Source organism: Heterocephalus glaber, unplaced genomic scaffold, assembly GCF_053883595.1.
Source record: "Heterocephalus glaber isolate CG9 unplaced genomic scaffold, H.glaber_assembly_v1.0 deba00001572, whole genome shotgun sequence".
In the NCBI taxonomy this organism is placed as follows: domain Eukaryota; kingdom Metazoa; phylum Chordata; class Mammalia; order Rodentia; family Bathyergidae; genus Heterocephalus; species Heterocephalus glaber.
The window spans coordinates 12,105,048-12,118,443 of NW_028258357.1; the positions used below are offsets into that span (position 1 = coordinate 12,105,048).

At 38.7% G+C, this 13,396-nt stretch overlaps 1 protein-coding gene across 1 annotated transcript in view; it reads right to left on the minus strand.

Annotated features, from left to right (window-relative positions):
* Nucleotides 1-124: 124 nt before the first annotated feature.
* The window catches only part of Ube2n (ubiquitin conjugating enzyme E2 N), a 28,261-nt gene continuing 14,989 nt past the window's right edge, over nucleotides 125-13,396 (minus strand). Inside the window, exons 2-4 of the mRNA XM_004844968.4 lie at nucleotides 2,196-2,442; nucleotides 1,862-2,002; nucleotides 125-842 (exon numbers count right to left, since the gene is read on the minus strand). Of these exons, the coding sequence (XP_004845025.1) occupies nucleotides 802-842; nucleotides 1,862-2,002; nucleotides 2,196-2,442 (429 nt within the window). The 3' untranslated portion in view covers nucleotides 125-801. The remainder of the gene's footprint in view (nucleotides 843-1,861; nucleotides 2,003-2,195; nucleotides 2,443-13,396) is intronic.

Below are 13,396 nucleotides of genomic sequence, written 5' to 3' on the forward strand. Positions count from 1 at the left end.
GCCATTCTATTTGTCAGATGGTGAAGACCAAAACAGAATGTTCCATCAGTTTTGATTTTTAAATACGATTGTCACATTGGGAAAATGAAATAAACACTGTAAAATAAACTGTACAAAGGCAAAGTAGAATAACAAAAAATATTTTACTAAAACATAAGATTTACAGAAGTTTCCAGACAAGCCATACAAAATGGTCACAAGCTTTTTTTTGAAGGGCAGAATCTACACTTGACAGCAAAGTCACAATGTTATTAGTGAGGGCTGTGATGTTTGTTAATGTTCCCATTTTGGTTCAATCAGCTTGTCCATCTATATCGTCTAAATAAAGTTAGACTTGGCTAGAGAGCGTATTCTAGAAAATTGGTTAGCTGCTTTTTAACCAATGCAATTAGATCACCATAAAAGGGGGGAAAAGGAGTCCATAAAATGTTGAAACTGCTTTTCCCCTCAAAAAATAAAATAAAGAACACCCATACCCCTGCAGCTAACCCTGACAACTACCTTCATTCACAGTGCTTTATACTTAAACCATGATGGGGGAAATGCATAAAAGCAGAGGGCCACTGCTTTTAAACATTTCACGACAATCCCGATGATACTTTTAGCCTCTGCTCATGCTTTACAACAGTGAATCAGGACAAGACATAGATTTTCTAATGTGCATTTAATCACCAAAGGACTGAAAATGTCTGGGCTTTTATTCTGTAATGTTTCTAAGACCGTGTCCATTAAATGCAAACAAAAAAGGAAGAAGTCTTGGCAGAACAGGAGAAGTGACACAAACTTGATGATCGGATCGACTTAAATATTATTCATGGCATATAGCCTAGTCCATGCTCTAGCTGTAGACAGAAACAAACATGCAATTATTATTTTACTAAGCTCAAGAGCTTACTTCCCAGTGTCTATAAACAGTAAAGAAATATGATAAAAGTTAATTATGGACATGTCATGGTGCAGTCTCTTAAATTCATGCCATTGTCTATAAACCATCAAAGGTTGAAAGATTTTCTTAATGTTAAATTAGTGGAATAGTACAATGAAACTCAAAAGATTACAAAATTCAAGCAGATCAGAAGAATTATGTCCTTCATTTCTGGACCTATAATGCTCCCTACTCATTTTAACTGTAGCTTGTTGATTCTACTTTTTTTTTGGAGACAGGGTTTTGCTATGTAGTTCATCTTGGCCTTAAACTCACTATGGAGCCCAGGCTGGCTTTAAACTCACAGCAATCCTCCTGCCTCAGCCTCCTGAGTGCTAGGTTTACAGGTGTGCACCACCATGCCGGCCTCAAGTTTATATTCTTTAGTAACACACTGCTGTATGGTTTAATCTTTTGAACAGCTCAAAAGAGTTCAAAAGTTTTCCAGTGTCTACGTATAGCTACATGAATGGTAGGCACTCCTTATTTGTTGACTCCAATGTAGTTAAATCCAGTCTAAGACCTCCCAATTACATGTTGTTTTTAATATGGGGGTTCAAGCAGGGCATAAAGATGGAACATGAACATCTTTTAAGAAGTACAATGGTACCTCAGTTCACGAACCTAATGTGTTCTACGATTTTGGAAAAGATGGTCACGTTTGTGTCCATGTGAAAAAGATGGCCGCAGTTGTGTTTGTCACCTGATGCAGAGTTTGCAAACAAAAATTTTTTTTGCCAAACCCTTCTGTTTGCAAGCCGAACTGTTCGTAAACTACAGTGTTCATGAACTGAGGTACCACTGTATCTGCATACCAAAAACAGCATCCATTTTAATTATTTTCCTTTTCCTTGGGAAAAGCTTAAAAAGATTTTAATGGTGCTACAATGTGTTTTAAAAGTAGAAGTGTTGTAAAGGAGAATGAATATTCAATACCTGTTTCTATGGCTTGGGCTTCATTGGTCTTCCACTGCTCCGCTACATCGTTTGCTAATGGGTCATCTGGATTAGGAGCACTTAACAAAGCCTGGATCGAGAGCAGAACTGTGCGGATCTGCAGTGCTGGGGACCATTTATCTATGAAGGCAACAGGCCCAGTAGATAATATGATAAAGCACCAAAACACAGGCCCAGATCTGCTGCATGTCCCTCCCACAGACCTCCATGGTCTTGGTATATAAGGTAAGATTACAAAGTTTACATTCTAATATGGGATGCTTGGAGAGAAAGGAGAAACCTTAATAGCAAATGATGATAAAATATCACTTACCTTTCAAAATATCTAAACATATTCTTCCCAACTTGTCTACATTAGGATGATAAATTTTGGTCATGAAACGTACTTTAGGTGCTGCCATTGGGTATTCTTCTGGAAGAAATAGTTCAAGTTTAAAAGTCCCTCCCTCAAAGGGGGAATCCTGGGGGCCAGCAATGACCACATGAAAATAACGAGCGTTGCTCTCATCTGGTTCCGCTTTAATGCCAGGAACTGGTTCTGCCAGCAAACGCTGAGTTTCCTATAAGACAAAAACAAAACAGTTGTGAAACAAGTGTCACTTCATTAGACACCAAAATTAAAGTTCATCTCTTAGAATTAGAACAGAACCTCTCCAATCTCCTGGTGAGTTTTTATTTATAAAATCCAAAGACTTTTCAAGTAATTATAGCTAGCTGAATTCAACTGCAAAGAAATACTGATGGCTTACTAAAATATACTGATGATAAAGTCAGGGTAAAGAAACGCAAAAGAACTTGGGTGTGGTATAGCCACATCCCTGTAATCTCAGCACTCAGGAGGCTAAGGCAGGAGGATGGCCAAATTTCAAGCCCAGCCTTGGGTGCAAAGAGAGTTCAAGGCCAGCCTGAGCTACATTGCAAGATGAGACACTGTTTCAGAAAACCGCCTGTTCTAGTGCAGTAGCTGGCACTGAAACTGCACACTCCATTCCACACTGCCATACAGTCCCCACCTCACTCTCCACTTTATCTCCACAGCACTACTAACACACCATACCTCACACACTGATTTGGCTCTGAATGGAGCCTCCTAAGAGGAGGGATCTAAGTTTGATGATATTCAGTTACATCCTCGGCTTTTGGAACAATGGCTGGCACTATCATGGATGTTCAAGAAACACCTGTTGAATTATGAATAAACAAGTATGGAGTAAACTATTAGAATTTCATCTTTGAACTAGGCACAGTGGCTTTTTGGTTGTAAAAGCAGCACTTTGGGAGGCTGACGTTCCCCAAAGTCCTACTTGGGCAACTTAGCAGGACATTGTTTCAAAACAGAAAATAGGAGGGGCTGGGAAAATAGCTCAGTGGCAGAACACCCCTGCATCTAATCTGTGGTACTACAACAACAATAAAGTAGGCGATACTTTCAAAACGGGGATTGCTTATCACAGTAGGAAAACAAAAGGATCCATTTAGGTGTGGAAGAAACAACCTAACTTCTACTTGTATTTACTTCAGAAAAATGGTACTATGTACTATACCATCTGACAGTAGTGTGTGTAACATGTATTAGTAACACATTTCCACATTGAATAGGCATGTGTAGTTAGAAAGTTCCCCAAAGGGGCCAGCGATTTAGCTCAGTGGTTCACCGCCTGCTGCGCAAGCGCAAGGACCAAGTTCAATCCCCAGTACCAAAAAAAAAAAAAAAAAAAAAAAGAAAGTTCCCCAAAGGATCACATCTAAGCTTTTAGGTATGAAACAATGGATGAGAGTATTTTATTTACACCAACTTAAAGCTCAAAAAGCAGTAGTCTTCCACCTTGAGAAGCAAGCCAGCATGTGACCAGAAACAACATAAAGCTTTTAAAGTAAGGAACAGAGGAATGGGAGGGAAACCTGGATGGCAAAATGTGTTGAACTTTGGCCCCTCCTTACCTCCCTCCCTCCCTCCTTTTGTTTTGGGTACTGGGAATCGAACTGGAGTCCTTGGCTTGCAAGGCAGGCGGTGGAACTGCTGAGCTAAATCTCTGGCCCCTCCATCCTTTTGTTTTACCCCAAGTTTCCATAAAACGGAAGACAGGATAAAAGGAAGGTCACAGTCCACGAATCCCAAACTGCTACTCCCCGGGTATGCAAAGTAGTAGCAGCTCTGTTTAAAGCTGTAAAAAGCTACCAGAAGGGCCTTCAAGATCAGATCCCCAAATAGGTTGAGTACTGCTCTGAATACACACCAGCAGAGATGGATACCATGGCCACTTTCTCATCAGTTCACCCTCAGAGTCAGATACTCCCAAACATTGCACACACCAAGCACCCCACACAGCCTCATCATCCTTAAGATTTCATAGGCACACCTCTGAGAATAAGCTTCCGGGGGTAGAGAACATTTCAAAATAATTTTTATATGCTCTAGGCTCTAATTAATTTGACACAATGAACAGATACATAATTATTTGGCTAAACACTGTTGATTTCCCAAACAAATCCACAGCATAAATTCTAGGAGGAGAAAATAATAAAATCCAAACTAAAAGGAGAGTTTCAGAAAGCAGCACAGAAACAAACTGTTATCAACTTTTTTCCCTAAGAATGAAAAAATTAGGTAGGAAATACAATCATTACTACTATCCAACACAAGGTCAACTGTAAAATACCTTCTAATTTTATACCATTCTTGGTCAGAAAGGCAGCACAGTATGCTATGACTTCTTTCAAGGCAAAAGGTACAAGTCTCAAATTCCCCCATGTTTGCTTAGCTACACTTGAGAGCAAGCTTGCCCTGAGCCAGCTCCCTCCTCAGGTTTCATGCATAATTACAGAAGCCCCCTAACATAAAGGCCCTTCCACAGTTCCAGCTATTCTTGGTCAACCTGGTCAAAAAGTGGAAAACTCCAAGCCCGGTGTGGTGGCACATGCCTGTAATTCCAGCACTCTAGGAGGCTGAGGCAGGAGGATCACAAGTTGAAGCCCAGCCCAGGCAACTTAGCAAGACTGTCTCAAAACACAAAATGCGGAAGGAAGGAAAGAAGGAAGGAAGGAAGGAAGGAAGGAAGGAAGGAAGGAAGGAGAAAAGCAAAGCTCTGGGTTTAATTCCCAGTACCATCCAAATAATTTTTTATGTAATCCAGAAATAACACCCAATTAAACTGTGCACCATTCTGAGTAGCATGAGGAACTCTCACTGTCCCACCTGGAAGTGAATCATCTCTTTATCCACCCTCCCCATAAAGAACACACTGCTGGCCCATCAGTCACTGAGTACCCACTTACTAGCAGTCTCGGTTATGAGAATGGCCATCAGGACTGACTGGAGCTGTACCACACAGCTGTGTCCAAATAACCCTTATTTTACTTAACAGCGGCCGCACAGTGCAACAGTAGTGATGCTGGCATTTAGATATGCCTGAGAGAAGAAAAGATGAGATCTCAACTTAAGAAAGAAACAATGTATGCTGAGGTTGCAAAGATCTCACAAGATGGTGCACCGTAAGTGCTCAGTGAAGATGGGAAGGGCATTGAACCTGTGTAAGTACAGGTAGCAAAGGGCAGACTCAGTGCTGAGTACCAGGACTCTACTACAATCACCAAAAGAAGAGCCCAGGCACACACAAACAGACTGTAGAGTACAAAGCACAATAACAAACCTCAAGACGTTAATGTTTGTTTTAAAGAAAGCAAAATAACCTTTGACTGAACTCTGTGATCCTATGTTTAAAAGCAATCCAAGGATAAACACCCAGGTAGAACTGAGCCTAGTACTGCCCCACAGAAAACACTGTAGACCATTCAGGAAGTCAGTTACTAAAATGTAGAAAAGGAAATACATTTAAGAACAGTAAAATACAGATTTAAAGGCCAGCAAGATTTAGGTCTAAAGAAAAATACCTTACAGAATATGGACAGCAGTATATGCCTCAAAAAAAAAAATTTTTTTTTTTTAATTTCAAAGTATATAGGGGGCCATGAGGTCAGTGCCTCAGCACAGGCAAAGACACAAAATTTTTTGTTTTTTGGTACCGGGGATTGAACTCTGTCCTTGTGCTTGAGCAGCAGGTGGCGAAACCGCTGAGCTAAATCCCCAGGCCTTGCCACAAATATTTTTAAAAGAACTGGGTACATCAAGTTGACCTGATTATCAATAGATCTACTGGGACTTGAACAAGCCCAAGAATCACATCACAGTAAACTATACCTCTGACATTCTCTCAATCAACTTCTTTTAACCAAGACTGTTCTCATTTTTAAATTGAGTATTTAGTGCTCACTATGAGGTGATACGAAGTGATACATTCTTTAAGCTAATGATCAAATTGTATAAAGTAAAACTCTAAAAACAGACTAAACAGTATCCTTAGAAAGGTAGTATAATTTTTTAAAAGTAAATTAATTTTAATAATATTTCTTAACCCAACATACTCAAAATATTATTTTAACATGTAAGAAATACAGCTCGTGTGGTAGCACATGCCTGTAATCCCAGCACTCAGGAGGCTGATGCAGGAATATCAGCCTGGACTATACAGTGAGTTTAAGGCCAACGCGAAATACACAGTGAGGCTCTGTCTTTGAAAAAATAATTATTATTAATGTATTTTACATTTTTATAAGAAGTCTTCAAAATGCAGTGTGTAACTTACACTTACAATATGTATCAGTTCAAAATAGCCTCATTTTGGGCCAGGGATTTAGCTCAGTGGTCACACACCTGCCTCGAAAGCTCAAGGTCCTGAGTTCGATCCCGGATACCAAAAAAGATACACCCAAAATAGCCTCATTTCAACTGCTCAAGAGGAAATGGGACTAGCATGGTAATATCAGAAAGCGTGACAGGACAGTCCTGTTACAATGTTACGGACAGGTCATTTAGAGTAATTTAACTTACTATAAATAATAGGCAAAATTGTGTAATTATAAATTATCAGCATTTACCTCTGGCATCTAGAGCACTGTAACAGAAATGTGTATGAAACTTACTGTTTGCTACAACCAAGACGTTTTTGCGGTACTGGGGACCAGACCCAGGGCACTCTACCACGAAGCACCATCCCCAGCCTTTATATTTTTATTTTGTGACAGGGTCTTGCCAAGCTACACAGGCTGGCCTGGACCTTGTGATCTCCCTTCCTCAGCCTCCCTCGGAGCTGAACCACTGGCGTGCGCCAAGACACCAGAAGTGCATCTGAAAATGAGCTGCAGCAACTTCAAAAACACAAAAACGCTGTGTGGACAAAAATGAATTCACAGTGAACAACGTCACAATGATATAAGGATTAGTTAAGGAAATGTTAATTTCTACAGTGTACACTACCCCCTAGTGGACATAAGACACCTCTGCTTGGGATGAGGTAGAGATGCCTTTTCCTTTACAAATGAAAAAAAAAATCACTGTTTTAAAAATTATTTCACCTAAATCCCTAAGTTTTGCTTTTTTTTTAATCCCTAAGTTTTTAAGGAGTGGGCCATATAATCACTCCTAGAAAACCAAAGCAAACTTAGCACTCATTTAACTATGTCCTTGAAAAGAGCCTGTGATCTACAGTCTAAAAGCAAGAGAAAAGTGGGTGTGGTGGCGCACATCTGTAATCCCAGCACTCAGGAGGCTGAGGCAGGAGGATCATTGAGAGATTGAGGCCAACCTGGGCTACTAGTGAGTTCAAGGCCAGGTTAAACTACACAGTGAGACTCTGTCTCAAAACATAAATAAATGCAACAGAAATTTCTTAAAAAGCCAATAGAAGCAAAACTAAGATAATTCTGTATTCCCTTTCCGCTTCTGCCTTCTTAGCATCTTGCCCACTAACCTGTTACAGCTCCTAAACAAGCCTCTTGGAGCCACAAGGATTTCTTGAAAATGCTGATCCTAATGTCAAATGACAGTAATGGTTCACATATACCTCAGCAACTACTCTCAACCCTTAAGCCACAATTTCTTAGGAAGATACAGAGAAGAAGAAGAAAAAACAAAAAAGACTGTGTTACCGAGGATGAAATCTTCGTAACAGCTAAATCTGGGAAGCAGCCTTTATGTTCATCAACGGATGAATGGATAAAGAAAATGCAGTGCTACTCTGCCATAAAGAATGATAAACTTTACTTGTCTGCAGGAAAATGGATGCACCTTGAGACCACAATGTTAAATAAAATAAATCAGACACACAAGCTTAAATATCATATGGTTTCTCTTATACGAGAAACCCAAAATATAAATACATTAAAAAGAAAAATAAAAGACAGATGACAGGAAACAGGGAGACAGATCTTCTTTGCAAAAGGGAAAGGGACCAAGAGATGGAGAGTGAGAGGGAGGAGATGGGAAGGGGAGGAAATTTTAAAAAATGATTAAGATGTGTTATGTACATGTACCAACTCGCTATGATGAATATGGTCTTTCAGTGCTGTAAACATGTACTACTGAAATTAAAAAGTAAAAAAATACAAAGAAAACCCTTCACCTTTAAATTTCCTCTTTTTTTTTGGAGATAGGGTCTCACTAGTAGCCCAGGCAGACCTTGAACTTGTAGTGATCCTTCTGCCTCAGCCTCTTGAGTGGTGGGATTACAGCTAACTCTCTACCTTTTATCTCTAAGTTTTTAAGAAGACTTCACAAATACTGGCATCACAGTTAAAGATTACCCCTTCATAAGACACTCATGAAATTCATGGTAAAAATGTCCTCAGGCCAGAAGTGGTGGTGCATGCCTGTAGTCTCAGCACTCGAAAGGCAGGAGGATTACAAAAATAAAGCTGAGTATTAGGTTAAGCTCCTCTTCGTAGTCTACTCCTTCCAACCATACTAGAGTTAGGTTATTAAGCAGATTAAAAAAATAAAGTTTGGCCCCAGGTTCTACAATTTGACCACATATCTCCCCATTCCTTCTAACAGAATTTTGTTCTAGACATTAAGAATTAATGTAAAACCATTTGAGCCACACATTATTTTAGCCATAAAAAGCAGCCTTTCTACCATTTTGAAAATCAGCTGTCAATTAAGATGTAAGCAGTTTACTAAATGCCATAGTACACTGTTGAAAAGTAGGGGTGAATGTTCACTAGAAAGCCATCCCTTAGTCATTGACCACTTAATGCTGACCACCACAGTCTCACATTCCACACCGCTGACTGAAGAGATCAACTGGAGAACCACTGGGACCAAACCCACAGAGGAAAGACAATTACTGTACTGACTGGGGAAGTGGAAATCCAAGAACCTCCAAAAATAGTAGGCCTAAGACTTTACCCTGGTTGTAAATTGTAGGAATATGTGGGAAAAGGGACTTTTCATTCTCTTCATAAGCCATATCACACTTCTACTCAATAGTCTTAGCCATTGTATTTATTCTATAGGTTGTACACTTAAAAGGACCAAATGCTAAGCCTGGAGATACTGTATCATACTTAAATTTTTTTGCCCCTTCTAGCAGCATTTGACAATCCTATCATGGTTTTCCTCAATATGATTAGTTCACATATTAAAAGACTGTACTCTACACCTCAAGGTCTTTAAAACAATTTGAAATTATATTGCTTAAGAAACCAAACTTAAAGTTAGAGACTTTAATACTTCACAGATTATAATTTGGTCTGAAAGCTAAAGTCTTAAGAGACCCAGCTGGAGTATATAACTCAGCAGATTGTATTTCTTCTGTGATTTCAGAAGGTTATTCTTTCTGTACTACTAAGCCAAAGAAAGAAAGGATCTAGACACTTTGAATAAGTATAGATTTATTTAGTTATCTGGGTAACCAGGATCAAACTCAGGAGGCAGGCGGCAGAACCACTGAGCTAAATCCCTGGTCCTTTTTTTTTTTTGTACCAGAGATCGAACTCAGGACCTTGCACTTTCGAGGCAGGCAGCGGCACCATTGAGCTTCCCTGGCCCAAGTATAGATTTATACAAGGAAGCAGATGTATTATGATGGTACCCCGTGTAGATAATACTGGTCCAAATTAATCTACTTCCTGTAGATACTGAGTCTCTTAAAGAATGTATCAACACTGGACTTAGTTCTTGCTAGCAATATAAACCAATAACATGAGATTATACGATTAACAGGCTACAAGGTAATCATAAAAAATTACCCTTAAAATAACAGATTTAAACAGTGATTTTCTTTTTCTTTTTTTTTCCCCATTAACTTTATTGGTACATTTTAGGTATACAATAGTTACATTCATCATTGGGATCTTGTACCATTACATGAGTCTCTTGGTTCTTATTTTTTTCCCCTTCCCTTGCCCTCCCTTCACCCCCTCCACCCTTCCCTATTTGCAAAGACCTTGTTTCCATTTTTTTCCTCTTCTCATAGTTTTTCCTTTCCCTTTTTTCCCTTCCCCTACTCCTCCCAATTCCCCTGCTCTTTTAGACTTTGTCTTCCTGTTACACAATATCAGTTATACATTTTTAAAATTACAACATTAAGATCTAGGAGACATTACCACAGATTTTACAGAATTTAAAAGGATATAGAAAGCATATTACAAAAATCTGTTTTGAAATAAATTTGACAACTTCTAAGAAGTAACTTAGAAGACAAATTAATGAAACTAACTCTGGAGGAACTACAAAATTTGAATAGCACCTATTAAAGAAAGTATATTCCTAGCTTGAAAACCTACCTAAATGACAACAGCAGGCTCATAAACATTTTAACTGATAAATTATATCAAACAATTAAAGTAGAAAAAAGAAGGAACACTTCTCCCCTCATTTTAGGAACTCAACATTGTGCTAATCCTAAAATTGGATAAAGATAATAGAAGAAAAAAGTATGAACATAGATAGAAATTTGTTTAACAAAACAAACTATTAGAAGTCAGATCTGGCAGGATGTAGAAAGTGGTTTTGTTATAGGGATGGCAGTGTTGGTTCAGCATTGGAAGATCAACCCCCAAAAGTCATCATTTTAACAGAGGAAAGGAAAAAGCCATATGATCCTGTCACTAGTTGGAGAAAAAGTATTGGACCAAATTCTACAGCTGTTCATGGTAAAAGCTATCAGGAGACTAGAAGTAGAACAGAACCTTCTCAATAGATTAAAGACATGTACTCCATACTTCCAGCGAGAATGCCTTGTATGAATGGAGAAGATACAATGCTTTCTCCTTAAGGTGGGGAACAAGGGTAGATATGCTTAGTCTTCATCTGCCCATTAAACTTTGAAACCTAGGCCCCACCAAAATAGTCTGGCAATAAAATGACACAACTAGGATGGGATTGGCACGGCAGAAGCAAAATCTTTATATGTAGATGAAATGATCATCTACAGAGAAAATACTAAGAAACCTCTAGAAGCCCCTGGAACTTGTACTTGAATTTATCAGGATTAGAAAACACAAGGTATATATAAAAATTCAGGTCTGTGTATACTTATTATAAATGAAGAACTGGATACTGAAATTTAAAAGTTATGTAGGAGTACAAAGGACCCAGAAAAGCCAAAAACAAAAACAGTGTTGGAAGACATTTAGCACCCAATTTTAAGACTTCTTCTAAAGCTACAGTAATCAAGGCAGTGTTGGTGTAAGGAAAGACATACAGATCATTGGAATAAAACAGAGAATCTAGAAATAGAACCACACATATATGGTCCACTGAATTTTGAAAGATTATTTAACATTAGCATTTTATAGAATATAAACTCGATTCAAGAGCCGAGGAAGAGATAGCATCTTCAGCAAATGGCACTAGAACACCTGGTATCTGTATATAAAAAATTAACCTCAACCCTTTTTCCATAAACAGTGACTTTCTTAACATAGGGAATTAGGTGGCTGGTATACAGAGGTGGAAGGCATTTCTCAATGAGTACACCCTTTTATAGTACATGTATTTACTACTTATCTTTATTAGTGACTTTCCTGTCAATGGGGCAAACACATAATCAACACCTACAACTTAAAGGAGAGGTTTATTTGTCTCAGTTTCTCATGGGTTCAGTTCGTGGTTGGCTGGCTAGCCCAAAGGGCATAACATTGGGTTACAACAACCCACCCCATAATTTTCTACTAAAAATTTGTACTTTGAAATAATAGTAGCCAGCTGTGCATCTTGGTAACTGTGCCTGGGGGATACAGAAAGGAATCTTTGTGTTTACTCACTTGATACAATGAACAGCAAGGTGTATGCTCCTGTGCAAAAGTGTCAAACGGGGATTTTTACCCATATAATGCTCCAACAAGTTTTGCATAGGTTTACCTGAGCATCACGGGGGTAAAGTATACCCAGACTAGTCTTTTGCTACAAAAACATGTATTTTATCATAATGGAATGTGTGTGACTCACAGAAGCTGCACCTAGGGAAAGCCAAAACCTATCGGCACATTCACCCACTTGGCGGATGAACAGCAAGGTATGAACAGGAGCTCCAAAGCAGCAATAGGTGAGTTTTACGCATGAAATGCTCATTGCTAAATTTCTGTGCATTTAGGATTTGTTTTTCTTTTGATTTTTCTAGTAGAAGTAGCCTAATTCAGTACAATGCCACATGAAAAACCAAATTTGCAAGTTTTGGAGGTCAAAAGTGAATCATCAGATTACTCATGCATGGATGATGAAGATGACAATGACTTTGACATTGGCCCTGTGAGCCAAAGTTCCTGTGACAGTGAAATGCAGCAAGAATGGACTGATACAAACACAGGAATGCAGAAGTCATTGATTTAGATGAAGAAAACAGCAATGTGAGTGCATATGTGACCAGTCAAAATGTTGCAAAATGGTCACCCAACCAAATGGAATGATCCAATGTTAGAACTAGGTCCCAAAATATGAGGATCTTGGCAAGGGTGAAACCTATTGGACAGAAAGCCAGCACTGCCATTCAATGTTGGAAATTGTAACAGATGAAATGCTGTAAGATGTGAGATACACCAAGGCTGAAATACAAGTAAAATGCTCTATATGCAGTAATAGCTATATTTAAAAATGTACTTATTTTTACACATCACTAGCAAAACTGAAAGGATTCATAGGTCTGCTGTACTTAGTAGGGATTTCTCATGGTCATCACAGGAATGTGAAAGACTTATGGAAAAGCAATGGATCAAAATATGGCATAAAGATGCCCTTGTAGATGCAAAGACTTATTATGCTTTCAATTTAGAAACTACCCTGGAACTCAGCCACCAACTCCTTATTCATATAGTAGTAAGCCAAATGATGTTGTGAACAGACTTGTTGCTCCCGTCTCCCAAATTGGAATGTGACATTCGATAATTGGTTTACCAGTTTCCAACTGATGTTAAATTTGCTAACAGAGCACAAGTTGACCAGCGTAGGAACTGTACAATAGAAATAAACCAGAACTTCCAAATGAAAAGTTGCAATTTCAAAACAGAGAAAAGTATAGTAAAATCTTTGGATTTCAGAAAGATTTATATTGCCCTCGTATATGGAAACTGGTACTGCTGATGTCAACATTGCACCACGATGGAAATATTGATAAGCAAATCTCGACAAAATGGAAGCCTAAGATGGAAACTTTCCACAATAAAACCAAAGGTGGAATA